The following is a 20,134-nucleotide window of genomic DNA, read 5'->3' on the forward strand; positions in this document are numbered from 1 at the left end:
TCTGATGGGTCGAGTCTAATGGGCGATTTGGTCAATATGTAGATCTAATCTCAAATCTAAAATGTACATTCACTGCCTCTCTCGTTATCCCCCCCCCCCCTCTCACTTCTGTTGTGCCATACGGCCCTAGACCTAGCCTTCTCATTATTGCCTAGCCTAGGCCTTTCACCTGCTTCGCTTGTTCCGATTGATTAGCCTTGCCTATGCCTTGCATACAGAATAGAGTTCAGAATACGAGGCCAGGTCTAGCCTAGCTTAAATATCTAGATCTAGGCCTAGGCCTAAACCTAAACCAAAGCCTAGGCCTAGGCAAGGCCTAGCACTGCAGCAAGTTGCGGTCACGTTATCAATCAAACGTTTGCTCCATGAGTCATAGACCGGTGAGACTTCTTATCCAATCAGATCTCTCGTCAACCCGATTCGCTTCGCACATTCGCGGAGAGGGAGGCAAGGCGCTGTGTTGTCCGGACCCAACGGCCAACACAGTGGCTGTGTGTGTGGTAGGCTAGCCTAGCCAAGCACAGCGCCGTGCACTAAGCTGAAGCTCAGTCTTGATGTGTCTTGTGCTTTTTGCAACTCGGAACCACCTTTCTCCCAACTGTGTTTTTTCCTGGTGACTTAGATTCTAGCCTACAACAGTAGGCCTACAAGGCGACAACGAGATCTACAAGCTGTTCTTAGATTGTGTTGGGTTGATATTTGGATTAGCAACTTTTCAAATCAGGAAGTGCTATCAAATCATCTGCTGACACAGGTCTGATCAGTTGCCTCTGAAAACTCGACTTGAACCCAAACGCCAAGGCCAAGGCTTGTTTTCAATTTTTTAAAGTGTGTTGAGAGTTAAAAATCTAGATCTAGATCTAGAATCTAGATCTAGATCTAGATTTAGATATCTAGATTCTAGATCTAAATCTAGATAGATCTATAGCCTAGATTTTAGATTCGTGCTCGGTGTCCGTTTTGCCTTGCTTTATTTTGGTGACTCAAAAAGAACATCCGTTTTGACTGATGTGTGTGTAAACTTGAAAAGAACATCCGTTTTGACTGATGTGTGTGTAAACTTGACGAGATATCTAGATCTAGACTAGCCTAGATATAGATCTAGATATAGATCTAGCCTATGTTTTCTCTCTCAGCCTAGGCTAGCATGATCGATTGTTGACGCCTGACGCTCGTTGATGTACTGCTACGACCCAGTGCCGCGGGTGGCCAGCTAAAATGCCTCCGCAAACGCCCGTTATGGATCCTAACACAAACTTGTTGCCAGATTCCGATTCCAATAGCTGTTTGTCAGGGCAGTCGACACAGCCCTCAGCTAAAGAGCCAGCAGCAAATGCTACTAATAGTGCCAGATCTAGATCTAGATCAAGTAGCGCATCATCCTCCAAAGTGAAGTGTGTACTAGTAGGAGATGGTGCTGTGGGAAAGACTAGTCTCATTGTGAGCTACACGACAAATGGTTATCCAATGGAATACATGCCCACAGCTTTTGATGACTACTCTGGTGAGTAGGCCTATGCTAATTAGCCTTTTAGATATTCTATACTATAGGCATCTATGACTAGGCTATAGCCTTGAGATGGAATCTAGAAATCTAGTTTTATCTCCATTTATAGGCTATAGGGCCTGGCCTAGCCTATCGATTCTTTAATAATTTTATTGTAATAATAGTCTTGTGACTACGATTTAAGTCTTAATTCCAACAAAGTGTATACAGACCCGGTAACCGGGAACAAAGTCACGAAGTATACAGACCCGGTAGGGGAACTCTTTTGTGATTTCGGAGGGTTTCAGCGCCCAGACCCGGTAGTGTGTGTGTGTGTGTGTGTGTGTGTGAGTTAGAGAGAGAGAGAGAGAGAGCAGGGGGAAGTGCTAGCAAAATGTATATATATATAATATGACATGCCCGCCAGTTGGCAGGAGGGAACGAAAGACAGAGACAAACAAAGAAAAAAAGAATGCGAGCGATACAGAGAGAGAGAGAGAGAGAGGGAGCGAGAGAGAGAGGGAGCGAGAGAGAGACTGCTCGATTGAAATTATGACATTGTTCTTTTCTTCAAATTGTGATTCCTCCAAGTCCAAAACAGGGGAAAAAACGATCGTTCATCGAAAAGACATCCGCAATCTTCATTTAGTTTTAGATCTAGGCTAGCCTCGAAACTAGATCAATGATTTATATCTTTGTGTCTAGATCTAGACCTAGGCCATAGATCTAGAAGAACCTAGTTCTACCCTGAGCCAAGAGGGTGCTGAAACTTTCCGAAATCACAAAAGAGTTCCCCTACCCGGTCTGTATACTTCGTGACTTTATTCCCGGTTACCGGATCTGTATACACTCCCTAATTCCAAATGCTCCTGGATCACGAATCGGTCAATTAAAAAAAGGAAGTGTAGATCTAGATTCTAATCTAGATCTAGATCTAGATCTAGAATCTAGATAGACAAGATCTAAAATCGGCGATTGTTAAGATTTCCGCGTTAAATTCTGATACTAGTTTTATAGGCTAGAGACAGCTGACAGCTTCCGGGAGGAAACGAGAATGTTTTTTCGCACACTTTCCGCGTTAAATTCGGATCGTTTTATTAACTTACCATTAAACAGAGTAATCCAATCCAAAAATGAAATCCAATACAGAATATTGCCAAAAATGTTTTCCTTAAATTGTTGCTTCCACATAAATTCTTGTCAATATGAATAAAAGAGTTTGTCAGATGTCCCGTGCATTGAACGGTATTTTGCTTTTGCGTTGGCCCAACACCCTTCGATGCGATTGGTGTGGACAGTGGGATCATTCGGGTCCACAAAATGGAGAGAATGGTTGACTGCTAAGTGATTTGGCAGTTGGTTGTATGCTGCCCACATGTCAGTTATTATTGTAGTGCCTGGACCGACGTGCTGCTGGATGAGGGGGATCAATGTTGCTGCTGACCTGTCCTCAACAGGAATGAGGACACAGTGGTTAGATTCTTGTTCAATCATTCCGAGAACCCAATGGCCCTCTCTGTATGCTCCTCTATGATACTTTTTCTGTGCATAAATTTGCTCTCATCCACTTCAACCGTTTTGTTTTGACCTCCTAGCTGCACTGGAACTGGATGATCTATAAGATACTGCGCACAGATCTCTGATAAAATTCTGCCAGTCTATGACCGTTGGTCGACTCACACCAGTTTCCTTGCAGACAAAATGCTGACGTACATCATCAGACCAAAGGTAAATAATGTCCAACAACTGCGTAAGACTCAGATGAGATCCTTCAAAAAATGAATTAGCCCTTAAGTGTCTTTGTCTCCGACATTGTTTGCAGGACCAGGCATATCCATCAACGAATTCTGCACCTTGACGCTGCTGGAATGACATAAGAACTTCACAGTTTGGGCATGTGAACGTATTGGCAATCAAACAATGTCTTGCTAGCCAACGAATACAATCCAAATTGTTTGCAGTATAGTAAGAATTGATAATTCACGATAAGAAATATCAATATTTTGGAGATTATCCGCAGGTAAACACACATCAACGATCCTGATTGGGGCTGCAGGTCTCCCACGTCGGGCTGCCATTTTCAAAGAAAGTGTGCGAAAAAATATTCTCGTATCCTCCCGGAAGCTTTCTCTAGCCAAAAAACAAGTATCGGAATGTAACGCGGAAATCTTAACAATCGCCCTAAAATCTATCTAGATCTAGATCTAGATTCTAGATCTAGATCAAGATCTGGATCTAATTGTAATTATAGGCCTAGATTTCGGTGCTTTTTCGGTAGTTCCCACCCCCCTTATTGAGCCTAGATCTAATCTACATGATCTAAAATCTATCTAGATCTAGATCTACATTTGATGCGCGGCGAGCTAAGATATATCAAACCTAACAACTGCAAAACATCAAATTATGGATGCCCCCCGGAAACCCCTCACCTTATTTTTACGAAGTGACTATTTCTCAGAACGTTCGGAGAAATAGTGCCGATCTTTATATCTCCGAACGGTTTCCGGCTTCCGGTCTCGTGATTTTTTGCCTATTTATTGCGAGAGTTCGGCGCTAACTTTCATTCTGCCTCTGGTCTGTGAAGGAACACCTCATGGCAAGCCTGCCTTCAGACAACTTTCAGTTACACCCACCACACACCTACCACCAACACACAAACTTATACACACACTAACTAAACATGATCAGTGGGCAACTTTTGAACATATGACGAGCTGAGCTGTGGATGGAGAGACAGTGTGAGTGACAGAGCAGGTGAAAGGAAGAATGTACGAGTGTATCCACAGGCGACAGCAACTACAAGGCGACGACACCGACCCCCTCTGGCCTGGTCCACAGCTCACGAACGAAAGGAATGTGGCTAAGGCAGTAGGCAGTGTTTTGCTAAATATATTATTGTCCATGGTTCGCAGGGTGCTGGGGAATGAGTGAGATTTTCTTTGTGTGTGCCTGGAGGGAGGTGGGATGTGAAAGTCATGCAGACGGGGATGAGCCGCGGGAGAGAACACGGGAACTCAATGAATGAGTGAAACTGAAAGAGAGGAACGACTCATGAGCCCTGGAGTGAATGGATCCTGTGTGTCTCTTTTTGTATACTTTGAACTGTTACTGAATAAAGGCTGAAATAAAGCCCGAAAAACAAACACACACATGCTCCTCACTCTCCACTTAAACACTTAATACTACCACACACAGACACACGCACATGTATTCACACACACACACACACACACAGGAGCAAATTTTTAGGTCTAGATCTATCTATTTCAATTTTCAAGAGCTTGTCTAGAGATTTTTAGATGAGTGTGAAAACGTGAAAAAGAAAGTAGAAAGGTTTCACAACCAAATGAAATCAAAATTAGAACAGCCCATATACAACCACAAAAATTAACAAATAAGGCCGTGAGTCCACCTGTCCGAAGAAGATTGGCTGTTTTAATCCTAAATGTGCGTAATTTTAAAACAAAGTACAGGATATTACATGTAAATTATGGAATCACACACTTTAAGGGGCCTGCCAGTGTCAGTACATGGTAATCGGTTTTGGTGGAACGTACTCTCTAACATAACACATTTAAATATATATATATATATATATATATATATATTATATACAGAGCTGGTAGTAACGGAGTACAAGTACTCCGGTACTTTTACTTACGTTACAATTTTCGACACTTTTACTGTACTCCGGTACATTTTTTAAACCAGTACTTTTACTGTACTCCGATACTTTTTATAAAAGTACTTTTGAGTATTTTTAAAGTACATTTTGAGTACTTTGGTAGCTTAATGAAAGGGTAAGTGCAGGCATTTCTGATCATAATTTACGGAACAAAAACCCGATCAACCGCCAAGAGTTAAAAGTTGAGATCAAAGAACGGCCCGTCGCCTCAAAGATCAACCACTATCGTGAATGTGATCACAAGCATTGTAAAACTCCTTGAAACGGTACAGTGTTTGCTCCAGACGGGATCACACCAAGGTGTGAACTGACCGATTCGTCTCTTTTCCCCATATATCGCACTCGCATGTGACCTCACCACCTAAACTTACATCACTCCCTGGGTGGGTAGGGCCTACAAGTTCGCTCCAGGCGGGATCACATCAAACTGTGAACTCTTCCCTGACCATTGAAAGCAGTTTTTCTCTATTCCCGAATTTGCGAGACAACCTGAATTTTAATTGGTGTGGTCACAACGTAATGGTGCGTAACGACAAAGGAGGTTGGAGGGGGGGGGGGGGAACTCAATCAGAGATGGAAAGCTAAAATTGTTGGACAAGTAAAGGGGAGGGGCAACTGGATAAACGTAGATAAAGATCTCAAGACTCACGATAGGCTAATGAGTGTGTATATATATAATATTATTTATGGCGTGCCTCATGCCACTGTGATTGGTCATCAGGGTTGACCACTCTTTGCTTGCCATATGTCATAAATCCACCTAGGGGTCACGTCAGTTCATGGGTCACTGTAGATTCTTCTTTGGCTTCGTTGGCTAAAATCCCATATTTTCCTTGCTTCCGAGCACTGGGATCTTAGGCGGAGACTACTGCAGTAGAGAATCTTTGGTTACACTACACTTACTAGACTCTAGGAAACTATTGTATTTTGGTTTGCCGTTGGCGCCGTGGACTACACAGTGTGACCAAAATCTGTTTGACCACTTTTATCAATTGAAACTGAAACTGTGTTCTCAATGTGTATCTAACAATTTTTAGGCTGCCTAAATTTCTTTTAAACTTTTTTTTGGTGGTTTTTGCTTTATTAAGGCTATATTGATTCCTTGAGGATTTGTTAATGAAGAATTTAATGCACTTTTCCATTTCTATGCGGGCCATTTTCATCAATTTTATGTTTTCTTTTATTAAGAGCAACTTTGTATCTACATTTTTCAATTTGGATACTCTTTCTGTAGAACTTTCCGACCTCTAGGTTTGACTTACATTTGATCACATGTCTTGCTCAAACAAGTTCAATTCATAATATCACTTACCCACTAGTTGCGTCTGTTCGTTTGGGTTGTTTTTTGTCAACTTCACGGACCATTTCCACCGTTCAGTGCGTACATTGTATATTCAAATGCTTTGTTACACTTGTATACTGTTTACATTTTTAGTAATAAATAGCCTAATTTGTCAAATATACTGGATAAGTTATAAAATATGATGTTTTGCATAAGCGCTGAAGTGTTTTAGCATATTAGCAGAAAGTACTCTTGTACTCAAGTACATTTTATAGGAAAGTACTTTTACTGTGCTTAAGTACATTTTTTAGATTGTACTTAAATTTGTACTTAAGTATTTTTTAAAAAGTACTTTAACAGCTCTGTATATATGTTTAGAATCTAATGGAGGTTGGAACATCAAATTAAATGACGTTACACTATACAACACCCCCCCCCCCCCCCTTTTTCCCCAACAAAAAAAAATTGATAGAAAAACACCACATCAGAACAATAACAAGAAAGAAAAAAATACACACTAACTCTAACAAAATAAAACACCAAAAAGAGGGGAAAATGAAAGTAACTGTAACGTATTAACATATTCAACAAATCAACGTGGTGACAACAAGTGAGAAAGAGACGAAGTGAAGCTAGGTGAATTTTCTTTCAAAAGTAAAGAGGATCGTTTTCTTTCTTTTTTTTTATATTTTAAATTTGACTTTTATTCCCCGATTCGGGGACCAAAAAATCGAGCCACGATTGATTGGTCGCGGCCGCGAAAACGCAGATGCTAGATCTATGTGTCGTTATCAATAACCCTCCATAGATCTAGATCTAGACAGCACACGAGTAAACACAACACAATCACATTAAGTTTAAGAGCAGCACCCTTCATAGGCAGCACGTCATATCTGTAGCGAAAAACGGTTTGGAACTGTAGCATTTCTTTATATAAATATTTACTGCTGACATTTTTTGGACCGATTGAACCATATTGCAATTGCATACGAACAATCTTTGGTAGGCATACTTTAATTATAGATCTATAATATCCGAAATTTGCGGGAAAGGATGTGATTTAAAAGTGTTTGGAGAAATAGTGCCCAGCTTTATTTTCCCGAACGTTCGGAGAAATAGTGCCGGCCTTATTTTTATTAGATTCTAGGTCCCCCTACTCTTGGGGCCAAAACCAGCTAATAACAATTGCGGGGTGGGAACTACCGAAAAAGCGCCTGAGATTTCTAATTCTAGATCTAGATCTATCTCAATGACAAATACTACGAAAGTGAAAGTTCTGAAATGCTATCATGTATGGCCGCGACTGTTTGGACTCCGGTCTGAAAGCCTCCCATACCATGGCTATTCGGACTAAAGTAAAGTTAAAACCTTTCCATAGTCAAAGGGAACAAAAGTCAGTAATTCTTGAAGTAACAGTGGTCTAAAAGAAAAGCTTTTCCAACAGTATAGACCTAGATTCTACCTACTTTACATGACGTTCAAATAAAATCAGAACAAAACAATAGATTGTAATATCTACATGATTCTGATACTGTTAACAAGTAAAGTGGTCCAAAAATAATAAATGGGGGGTTGGAATAAAAGAGGTTTGGGGGGGGGGGGGGATTGGCACTCTCTCTCTCCTCTGCCTTTGCCTTTTTAGCTCCCAGTGGAGCAATAGGCCATCAACATTTCTCCAGCAAAGCCTGTCTTGTGCATCCTTTTCTAGCTGTTTCCTTGATTTCCCCGCCTTTTCCATCCGCTTGTACCGCTCACCTCCATCCTCTTTGGTCTTCCTTTCTTACGTTTTCCTTGTAGATTCCACTTCAAAGCCTGTCTGATGATGCTTGTCGGGGGTCTCCTCAGGGTGTGCCCTATGCATTTCCATTTCTTCACCTAGATCTAGATCATATGTCTTCCTTTACTGGCCTTCGGCTTGTTTTTGGCACAATGAACTTCATACGTACAAGTAGGAAAAGATTTTTTTTTAGTCATGCGCCCGTCTCATGTACACAGATCTATAGTCTATTTAATATCCTTTTTTCCTAGTATTAGTGTTTTGCATGCTGAACAAGGAATTATAAAATTAATGCCGCAAATCCATAGTTATTGATGTTTGAAAACATAAAGTGAAGAAAGTTGTTCCCGCATCTGATCCGGACTTTGGGGATTGCCTTGTTAGGCTCCTTGTTTGTAAGACAACTTCCTGGGCCTTCGATATTGTGGTTGGGTGGCCAGCTCCTTTCCACTTTGCCTTTACTTTCCGAACTCGAAATCAGGTACCCATTATTGCTGGGTGGGCTGGAGGGGGCGAAAGAAATCTGTCCGGACTTTCCGCTTCGGAGACAAGCGCACTAACCGCTCCGCCACCACAAGTTTGAAAACAGAACTCAATACCAATGGTGCAGTACAATTATATAATTTGACTTGTTTTTTAACAACAAAGGGGGGTTCCCCTCACCTAAAAAGAATCTGGGGAGTTTCAGGGGGGCAAGCCCCCCTGCATTTCACCATGATTTGAATGTTTGGGATTGATAATAAATTACTTAAAATCAATTGAATTGCAAGCAAGGGTTTTAGTGGCCATGCCATGCATGCACGTGTGTTTGCAGCAAAAATTATGGCAGTTTAGCCCTCAAATTAGTGCATTATTAGTGTGTGGGTGCAAAAGTAAAAATTTCTCCTTCAGTGAATAAAAGTCCTCTCCTCATGCGCACACTGGTGTAGGGGTGAGAATGATGGGTCATTTATTTCATTTAAGCTATTCTCACCAGAGGTGAGAATATAGAGGTGGCCATAAAATTTCTATTCCCACCTGGGGGGTGAGTAAAATATTTTTTATATTCCCACCAGTGGGGTGGGAATTAGAGAAAATCTTATTCCCACCCGAGGAGTGAGTAAAATAATAGGCTCGAAAATAATATTTTTATTTGCACCAAGGGGGTGGGAATAACAGAAAATGTTATAATTCCCACCGAATAACAGCTGTGTGTTTACCTTTTTTATCTTCTCGCATTAGATAGACATGATGCCAATTGCTTAAAATTTTTTACATGTCATGCAATCTCATTATCGTTTGTGAACTGTACTCACTGAGATGCGCTGGTCTATCGTTTTGTCTTTTTCGGTGTCATTATTCATTATATGTGGTTTTGATATTTTGTCAAATTCTGTAAAAATGTGTGGGTAACTTTGAAAACAAAGCTGGACAAAGTTGGACTCCCCCCAAATTTTTCACCACATAAAAGAGTGGCTTCCCTTTATACTTTATCAATTATCATGCTTCGGCTGAATGATGACATTATAACTGAAATGCTTCAGATTGGCACTCCACAGTGACTCCTTTTTCGTTAATCGTGAGAAGGTTCAACGTGAACAGACACAAGTGCTGTGTATATAACGGTCTTCACAAAAAGTTAAGGGCCAGTCAGGATAATAGTTATGGTGTAGTATTTTTTTAAAATCATAGAAGTAATCAGATTTATCTTGTAAAATTCGGTAGCAGGGCTAAGGGGTCAATAGTGAATACAGTAGGCCTAACCACTGTGTGGGTGGCACGTGCGAGTCGCTCGGAATGATTGGCGTGTGTGAAATCCAAAAGAACTTAGAAATGACAGTCCGATCTTTGTCATGACTGTTCTTCTTCGTTTGAAAGAGGGGAACCTTTGTGCCAGGGGCCTAGTTTGTCGCATAAAATTGCAGCCCCATCACATCCAGCACAGACTTCACTGGGCACAGCGTCACATGTGATGGGCACATCGTATTTGGAATATGTTCCTCTATGAGTCCCAGTTTCGACTGGAAGGGCACAATGTACAGGCCACTCTACAGAAGACCCAGTCAAAGTTTACATCCCAGTTTGCTTCAGACAAGCTAATAATTTCGGTCGAAGTTGAATCATGGTGTGGGCTGGAATCGGTGATGTTACTGAGACCACGCTTGTGTCTATTCATGGAAACATTATATAACAGCTCAAGGCTAAATCGTAACTTCAAGTGGGTCGGGGGGATATAAATAGACCCACTGCTTTGTCTGCAGGAGGTGTAACCCCTTCAAAGACGCGGTGTCGCCCACGGACCCCACCCTCTGGGCTCCGGATGTGACAAAGAGTGGGCGCCTTGTTGACCGTGAGGTGCGACCCGTGCGGAGGGAAACCGGGTACCTGGCGGTTGAGGTGAGATCGACCTACGGACTGTCCCTCGCCAACACACCTCTCTGGCCCAGGTTTTCCTCTTAGACGGGAGATTGGCACAGCCCATGCCACTCAATTGGCTGGGAGTTGAAAGCCCTTCAAGCCCTGGGTCAATCTTGACGGGAGGGTTTTATGCACTCTCGTGGAGAGTGTAGCTCCGGGGTGGCTCTGGCACAGCTCTGGTCATCTGAGCTATGTGTCCCCTTGTTGGGCTCAATGGCGGCTGGGGAGCCATGGAGTTGAATAAATGAAAACACTCACATGGAACCTTCTTCAATAAAAAAAACCCTTCCTCAACTCCCAACGTTATAAAAAAAGTCTCGGCTCGCGGAAGCGGGTGCGGCCGCCGAGCCAAGCAAACCTGCCCCAAACGGAAAAAGAACCTTTACGGCTGCCTCTGCCCTCCCCCCTCTCAGGGAGCTTCCGCGGCAGCCGCACTTGACCATACCCAGCACCAATGCGCATAAAAAGATCACAGATCTAAACCTTTTCAAAACAGGAGATTCTCAGCGACAGGTTCTGGGATACATTCTTACGAATGTCCAGAACTGTCCTCTGGACTGTCAGTGCTTCCACTCTTCCGTATTTTTACGGAAATCCGTACTTTCTTCCAGTTCCGTACTTGTTCCTCCTTTATCATCAACTCCCTCCGTAAAAAAAAAAAAACTGTGACAGTGCAGGCCTGCCGAAATTCCGTACTCGCCTTCCTATTGTCTTGTAGTTACGGATATTTACGGTAATTCTCTCGGCTACAAGTTAAAGTTATTGAAACCTGCCAGATTGCGCTTTTCCTGCAATCGACCATTATTCCGCTATGACCCTTGAATTCATTGCGGGTTGGTCGGCAGTACATTTTTTTTACCTGCAGATGGATCAAAATCTGGCGAACCTTTTGTGCCAATTTTCCTCCTTTCTATCATTCACTCATTCCTTCTGTCTATCTTCGGATTGTTGCCGCGGCTGGAAGATCTGCGCGTTGATCAAGTAAAAGAAACTTTTTTTTGCAAATTTGTCTAGATCTAGATCTAGAGAAATTATCAATGCGAAGATTCTACGGCACGTGAACGCAATAAGGGCCGCGATGAAAGAAATAATAATACGCGGGTGCCCACTACGAGACTACGGATGGGATCGGCCGATCGCGCTGATCGCCCGACTCGGTCGCCTCAAAAACAAACGTGTTTGTTTTCAGTTTCAGTTTCAGGCGATCGAGTCGGGCGATCGGCCCGATCCAACCGTTGGTAAAATACAAAATAATTCGAAGTGGTGTTGTGAGGTTGTGGCAGGCGACATTCAGACGTGAAAATTGAGAAAAAATTTGGGTATACGCTGCGCAACTGTATTGTGAAGGTACATCTATTCATTATTCCCAGGTTTGCCTGCTATCAATGGTGCGACGTCAAATTAATTGAATTATAGTAGCAATGAAAGGGGAACCTGCTTTTAAACATTGCCAGCAATGGAAGGATATGTTGGTGAAGAAATCAAACAAGACAAAATGTTGGTGAAATAATAAATGTTATGGGCAATCTCTTCAAACAGGCTCCCAAATGCCATTTTCACCTTCTAAAAGCACTAAATTTCAATTTCTTCGGGGGCTTCGCCCCCTGAACCCCCACCCGGGACACTGTCCCTGGACCCTGCTGGGGGCCTCTGCGGCCCCCAGACCCCCCCGCAGAATTTTCCTTACTTTTCAGCTTCAGCTGGTGGAAGCACTGTTGGTGTACTCCTCATCAAATGCGCATAGGATAAAGAACTGGCCGGACTTGAGAAGATCACGACCTGCAGTGGTGTTCCTTGTGTTTCCAAGCGACACCAGAAGTTCAACCAGTCGGAGGGCATGGTCCGCAGCCATGAGCTGAAGGGCTGCTCAAACCAGGAAATTGTGGATTACTGCGAGGGTGTTGTCGAAGCCCGCCGAATTACTCTTCGGCGGGGGGAGACCACACTTGAAACGAATATGATTATTCTAACTTTCGATTCGTGCCGCCGTTCCGGCATAGTACTTGGTCAAATGGGAGCGTACTCCGGCAAGTCACGTGGTCGGCCTGTGCTTCCACTCTCGATCCCCCAGAAACCGCTGTCAACAAGCGACTTGCTGCTCAGAGACCCAAAAAGGTTCTTCCTACCCCTGTGGTACCCACCTTTCACTTTCAGGTACCACTGACTAACCGCTTTGGGGTTTTTGGGGAGGACGGGATGGACTCTTTCTCCGCTCCCCTCCCCTTCTCCCCCTCACCCTTCTATTACTTTTTCTTCTTCTTCTTCCTCCTCCTCCTCCTCCTGTCCCTCTGATGGAGTGTGAGGCGGTCCCTCCCCCGGCCTGACCATGGGAAGCTTGGTCAGGCTAGAGTCTGTCACTCCTCCAAATCCCCCACTAGGCCGCCGTCCAATCCAGGACGGCAACCTAGAAAACACTCTGCCTCCCCCGCAAAGAGGAGTCAGAGTGTGTTTCTTCGAAGCCGGGGCCTGCGTGCTCCAAATATAAAAAGACATAATGGTAGTCCTGCAATGGAATGCCGGCGGAATCCGACCTTCCATTGCAGAATTGCAACACTTACAGGCCATACTGCGCCCACTCGTGGCCTGTATACAAGAAACAAAATTCGCCACGGCTTAAACCATAGACTTAAGAGGATTTACTGCGTATCATCACATTCACACAGAGAACCAGATTGCTTCCGGTGGTACCACCATCTACACCAACAACAACACACTCCACAGACAAATACATCTTTGGATGACCTTCCAGGCTATTGCCGTACGGGTCACCCTGCACATACCAATCCCGATCTGCTCAGTTTATATCCCACCAAATTACCCCCTCAAAATAACCCAACTAAATAACTTAAAGACCCAGCTTCCTAAACCCTTTATTTTGCTAGGTGATTTTAATGCACACAGCCCCCTTTGGGGAGACAAACCTTTAGACCAGAAAGGAAAAATAATGTTTTATTTCAAAATAACATTTGCCTCTTAAATGATAGGTCCCCAACTTACAGACACAGAGCCACATTTAGCACTTAATCCCTTGACCTCACCTTTTCTACCCATGACCTAGTCCCTGATGTTGAGTGGTCTGTGCTGGATGACCGTATGGACCATTTCCCAATTTTTCTTAAAACAATAGCTTCCAAAACGACCCGATCCGAGAATGCTTCAACTTCAAAAGAGCACACTGGGACAGGTTTGCCGCTGAATGTTCACAGATTCTAAATCCCACTTTCGACCTCAACTACAAAAAAATCCACAAAAAAGCTTATAGAAATATGCCACAATCACATAACAAAAACAAAACCCCGGAAGAACAAGGTCTGGTTCTCTGAGGGCTGTGATAATGCAGTAAAGAAAAAGAAGGCAGAGTACCGAAAGGCCGTAGCCAACACCTCCACAGAAAACAAGATTAATTATTTAAAGGCTCGAGCTGAGGCTCGTAGAAGCCTCAGAGAGAGCAAAAGACAATCATTAAAAGTACATCTCCAAAATCAACAGCCAGACACTACTCAACCAAGTTTTCAAAATCGCTGAAAAATTCTGAGGTAGACGCACAGACACCATTCGGCACGTCCAGAGGCCGGATGGAACCACAGTTGAAATACAGGTAGACATCGCAAACACAATAGCTACGTCTTTCACCGAAAACTACAAAGAGAACAACAACACCTAAACTTTCACTCAAACAACGTTGAAACCTACAACGCAGACTTCACATAAGACGAACTAGCATCGTGCTTCTCTGACCTGGGCAATACAGCCCCGGGACCGGATGACATCCACAACCAGATCATTAGACACTTACCCACAGAAACACTTACACTTCTACCAGACATCTACAACGACATGTGGCGGTCACACTCCTTTCCAGAGTCTTGGCGTCTCGCCACTGTCGTTCCAATACCCAAACCAAACAAAGACCACACACACCCATCCAATTACAAACCTATAGCACTAACAAGCTGTCTGTGCAAACTCATTGAAAAAATGATTCACACGCGACTCATGTGGTTTCTCGAAACGACAGGCAGGGTTGGGTTGATTTAAATCAGGTCGATTTAAATCAGTTGATTTTTATTATTTAAATCAACTTTTAAAAATAAAAATCAGTGATTTAAATCACTTTTCAAAATTTTTAAAATTTTTATTCAGTTTTTACATATTTCAACATTCAGAATTTCTTTCCTAGGTTTCATAAAACAGATATATATACATAAGGTTTTGTAGACTAATATAATTATGCTTAAAAGTCTGCTTTCTGTAAAATAATACAGTATTCAATTTACTTTTTTTACCCATAAATTGAAATCAGTTGATTTTTTAAATTTTAATCAACTTGATTTTTTAAATAAAAATCAGTGATTTAAATCACTTTTTAAAAAATGTATTCAGTTTTTACATATTTAAACATTCAGAATTTCTTCCCTTGGTTTTTATTAAACAGATATAAGGTTTAGTAGACTAATATAATCATGCTTAAAAGTCTGCTTTCCCTGTCACTAAAATAATACTGTATTCAATTTACTCTTTTTCCCCATAATTGAAGTCAGAGCTGGGTTGATTTTAATCAGTTGATTTTTAAAAATATTTTAATCAACTTGATTTATGAAATAAAAATCAGTGATTTAAATAAATCACTTTTAAAAAATGTATTCAGTTTTTACATATTTTAACATTCAAAATTCCTTTCTCTGGTTTTATTAGACAGATATAATAAGGTTTAGAAAACTAATATAATCATGCTTAAAAGTCTGCTTTCCCCCCTGTCACTGTAAAATAATACAGTATTGTATTCAATTTACTTTATTTTTTCATAATTGAAATCAGGGTTGGATTGATTTAAACCAGGTCGATTTAAATCAGTTTATTTTTTCTCATTGAAATCTACTTGATTTTAAAAATAAAACTCACTGATTTAAATCACTTTTTTTTTAAAAATGGATTCTGTTTTTACATCTTCATGGGTCTCAATATTAAGCTATTTAGCGGATTTCCGCTACCGCCATTTCCTCCGCTAAACTCCGCTACTGCGAAAGCGGGTCAATCAGAAAGAGAGTTGCTGGGAGCAGAGTGACTGCCAGGCCTCGGGAATTACCCGGGAATTTGAAGGGAAAAAATCGCAGAGACGCGGGAAAATATATAAAAAATCTCGAATATTATTTGAAAACCAAATCCGATAACGTCTTTAAGTTCATTTTTGCCGGTCGCGATTGGGATGTTAATTCGACTTTTCCCGGTGTGAGAGTACGTTTCAGGCGAACAGGTGGCTATGGCGGCAAGCGGAATTGTATGTGACTCCGAGGCTCGACCGGAAAATCAAGATCTCAGATATTTGTCTGTAAAAGTCTGAATACACAACATTTGTAACATGCAGGTTCTACATTACAAACGTGGTGTCACCAGGAAAATAATGTTCGTCATTGTCCTGTCGCTTGTGGGGGCAAAAAAAAGAAAAGAAAAGAAAGTAATACAAGCGTCTTGTCGGGCTCGTCATTGTGACCGGTCAATGAACCTGTGCACGTTCTCAGCGCTGTGAAGTACAGGTCTCCGGAATGGGGGGAGATTATTGATTTTTTTCAAAAAGATACACTCGGGGGATGGGGGGAAGGCTAGACGCAAACCAGAGGACAAAAAAAGAAAAGAAATTGGAAGCAAATTTTAATATTTAGAATTTCGTTTACTACTACAGCTCTCTTCAAAGTGAAGTGCGCGTTTGTGCATGCCTTGTGTGTATAATCGGGATCCGTCATAACTACTTGTAAGTGAGTTCTTACACCTCTCACACTGAATAGGTTTACTTGAGCTATTCAAGTTATTACTCTACTTTGAGTTTGAGCATTAATTTTGTCTTTCACGTTTATTATATGAATCATTATACCCAGACTGGTTCATGACAGTCGATATTGTGGTTTTATGAAATAAAAATCAGTGATTTAAATAAATCACTTTTAAAAAATGTATTCAGTTTTTACATATTTTAACATTCAAAATTCCTTTCTCTGGTTTTATTAGACAGATATAATAAGGTTTAGAAAACTAATATAATCATGCTTAAAAGTCTGCTTTCCCCCCTGTCACTGTAAAATAATACAGTATTGTATTCAATTTACTTTATTTTTTCATAATTGAAATCAGGGTTGGATTGATTTAAACCAGGTCGATTTAAATCAGTTTATTTTTTCTCATTGAAATCTACTTGATTTTAAAAATAAAACTCACTGATTTAAATCACTTTTTTTTAAAAAATGGATTCTGTTTTTACATCTTCATGGGTCTCAATATTAAGCTATTTAGCGGATTTCCGCTACCGCCATTTCCTCCGCTAAACTCCGCTACTGCGAAAGCGGGTCAATCAGAAAGAGAGTTGCTGGGAGCAGAGTGACTGCCAGGCCTCGGGAATTACCCGGGAATTTGAAGGAAAAAAATCGCAGAGACGCGGGAAAATATATAAAAAATCTCGAATATTATTTGAAAACCAAATCCGATAACGTCTTTAAGTTCATTTTTGCCGGTCGCGATTGGGATGTTAATTCGACTTTTCCCGGTGTGAGAGTATGTTTCAGGCGAACAGGTGGCTATGGCGGCAAGCGGAATTGTATGTGACTCCGAGGCTCGACCGGAAAATCAAGATCTCAGATATTTGTCTGTAAAAGTCTGAATACACAACATTTGTAACATGCAGGTTCTACATTACAAACGTGGTGTCACCAGGAAAATAATGTTCGTCATTGTCCTGTCGCTTGTGGGGGCAAAAAAAAAAGAAAAGAAAAGAAAGTAATACAAGCGTCTTGTCGGGCTCGTCATTGTGACCGGTCAATGAACCTGTGCGCGTTCTCAGCGCTGTGAAGTACAGGTCTCCGGAATGGGGGGAGATTATTGATTTTTTTAAAAAAAGATACACTCGGGGGATGGGGGGAAGGCTAGACGCAAACCAGAGGACAAAAAAAGAAAAGAAATTGGAAGCAAATTTTAATATTTAGAATTTCGTTTACTACTACAGCTCTCTTCAAAGTAAAGTGCGCGTTTGTGCATGCCTTGTGTGTATAATCGGGATCCGTCATAACTACTTGTAAGTGAGTTCTTACACCTCTCACACTGAATAGGTTTACTTGAGCTATTCAAGTTATTACTCTACTTTGAGTTTGAGCATTAATTTTGTCTTTCACGTTTATTATATGAATCATTATACCCAGACTGGTTCATGACAGTCGATATTGTGGTTCTAAGCCTTTTCCCAGGCTCAAAACAAGATTCATTTTTATATAGATTTTAGTTTATATAGGCGAATATGATGAAGGTAAAATATAAATAAGTCGCACAAGACCACAGTACGCTTCCACTTTCTGTACGTAATCAAGATTGTAAATATTTGGCATTTGACTCTTACTTGAAATTATCTTCCAAACCCTCAAACTGGTATGAAATAACCTTGCTTTGATAAATTGATGGTTTTTATTTCAATATTCTAGGGTCCAACAGTATAATAATAGTGGGTGTCTCGCTAAAATGGGCTTCTGTCGCGATAACGCGGAAAGTTCCTCCTTTTTAAAAATTCTGAGTTGAGACCCATGATCTTTAAACATTCAGAATTCCTTTCCTTGGTTTTATAAAACAGATATATACGGTTTAGTAGACTAATATAATCATGCTTAAAAGTCTGCTTTCCCCCCTGTCACTGTAAAATAGTACAGTATTCAATTTACTTTTTTTTCATAATTGAAATTAGAATTTTCTTTTTCTTTTTAGACAAACACAAGCGCGCGCGCACACACACACACACACACACACACACACACACACACACACACACACACACTGTAATAAAATGCAAGTTTATCTATGCATAATTACCCCCCCATTTCCTTTTAGACTGGCATTTTCTTCATTTTTTGTCTGTAGCCATAATTCACTGATATAGCAGATTAAGGCTTTCTTTTGCAGTTGCTTAAATTAATCATTAGTTAAAATAAAGACAATGCAATTTGCACTAAAAGAACATACTTTTAGCCACCAAAAATCCCAAACTGTCGACATTTTAAAAAAAATTTAAAATTTTTTAAAAATCCGATTAAAATTTTAAAAATCGATTTTTAAAATTTTTATTTTAAAAAAATCTAAAAATCACCAACCCTAAGGACAGGCTCGCTGAGCGGTCTCCAGTGCAGATTCAGGAACACTCGATTCACTCTGGATCACCTGGTGTGCCTGGAGACCTTTATACGCGAGACGTTCTCTGAAAGAGGCCACATGATTGCCACCTTTTTCGACCTAGGAAAAGCCTTCGACTCAACCTAGAAGTACGGCATTCTCAGAGACCTGCATGCACTCGGCATATGCGGTCACCTCCCTGCCTTCATTGGCAACTTCCTGAAGAACAGTTCCTTCCTGGTTCGTGTCGGATCCTCCCTTTCAGACCCCCACCAACAGGGGGAAGGAGTCCCCCAGGGGAGCATCCTTTCTCCTCTCTTATTTGAAATCAAAATAGATTCCATAGTAAAAACCCTCCAAAACAGCTTAGACAGCTCGTTTTACGTTGACGTCTTTTTGATATGCTGCCGTTCGAAAAACCCTCAACTAAGATCTATGGAAAGCAGCTGCCCAAACTCGAAAAGTGGGCAAACAATAACGGTTTCAAGTTTTCCCCCTCCCAAGACGGCTGCAGTACACTTCTGCCGATCAGGCAGACGTGTACTGCTGCCGGATTTGACACTATACGGGGAAGGGATTCCCATCCAGGACCAGGCTCGTTTCCTCGGCGTTATATTCGACAAAAAAACTCACATTCATACCGCACATCAAAGACCTTTGTGTGAGGTGCCAGAAAGCATTAACGCTTTAAAAAGTCTATCGCATCCGGAGTAGGGCGGGGATTCAAAACACCTTCTCCACTTGTACACATCCCTTGTCCGGTCCAGGCTTGACTACGACTGTCAAGTCTATGGATCGGTAAAACAACACATCCTAAAAATGCTAAAATCAGTGCAAAACCAAGGACTCCGCATCGCTCTGGGGGCTTTCTGCACTTCTCCGGTGGAGAGCCTCCAGGCCGAGGCAAGCATACCATCACTCACACTCAGAAGCTCCCTTCTCTCACTACAATACGCAATTAAACAGAGCTCAACGCCAGAGAACCCAGCACACAACTGCATTTTTAAAACAAACCCAGAAATCATTAACAAAATTCAAAACAACGAAAAACTCATCAAACACTTCGGCCTCAGAATCCTTGAGGACCTCAAAAACATACACTTTTCCAAAAAAGACATCCAACAATCTGTTTTCCCCAACCTCCTTCCGTGGCACCTCACCAAGGCAAAAGTAGACTTACAGCTGACCACACACGACAAAGCAAGCACAAACACCAAAACATTTAAAGGAGAATACAAAAAACTTATAGAAAAATACTTCGTTTCAGAAATTATATTCACAGATGGCTCCAAACAGGACTGTGGTGTCGGCGCCGCAGCCCTATCTTCAAACAGTACACACCAGAGGAGACTCCCTCCCGAAGCCTCC

General features: G+C 41.5%; 1 protein-coding gene across 1 annotated transcript in view; it reads left to right on the forward strand.

The window, feature by feature from the left end:
* Positions 1 to 434: 434 nt before the first annotated feature.
* LOC101857364 (cell division control protein 42 homolog) overlaps positions 435 to 20,134 on the forward strand; it is a gene marked incomplete in the record, with an annotated part of 39,715 nt that continues 20,015 nt past the window's right edge. The window contains 1 exon segment of the mRNA XM_013087829.2: positions 435 to 1,504. Coding sequence (XP_012943283.1) covers positions 1,219 to 1,504 — 286 coding nt within the window.

This window comes from Aplysia californica, unplaced genomic scaffold (assembly GCF_000002075.1).
Source record: "Aplysia californica isolate F4 #8 unplaced genomic scaffold, AplCal3.0 scaffold00644, whole genome shotgun sequence".
NCBI lineage: Eukaryota > Metazoa > Mollusca > Gastropoda > Aplysiida > Aplysiidae > Aplysia > Aplysia californica.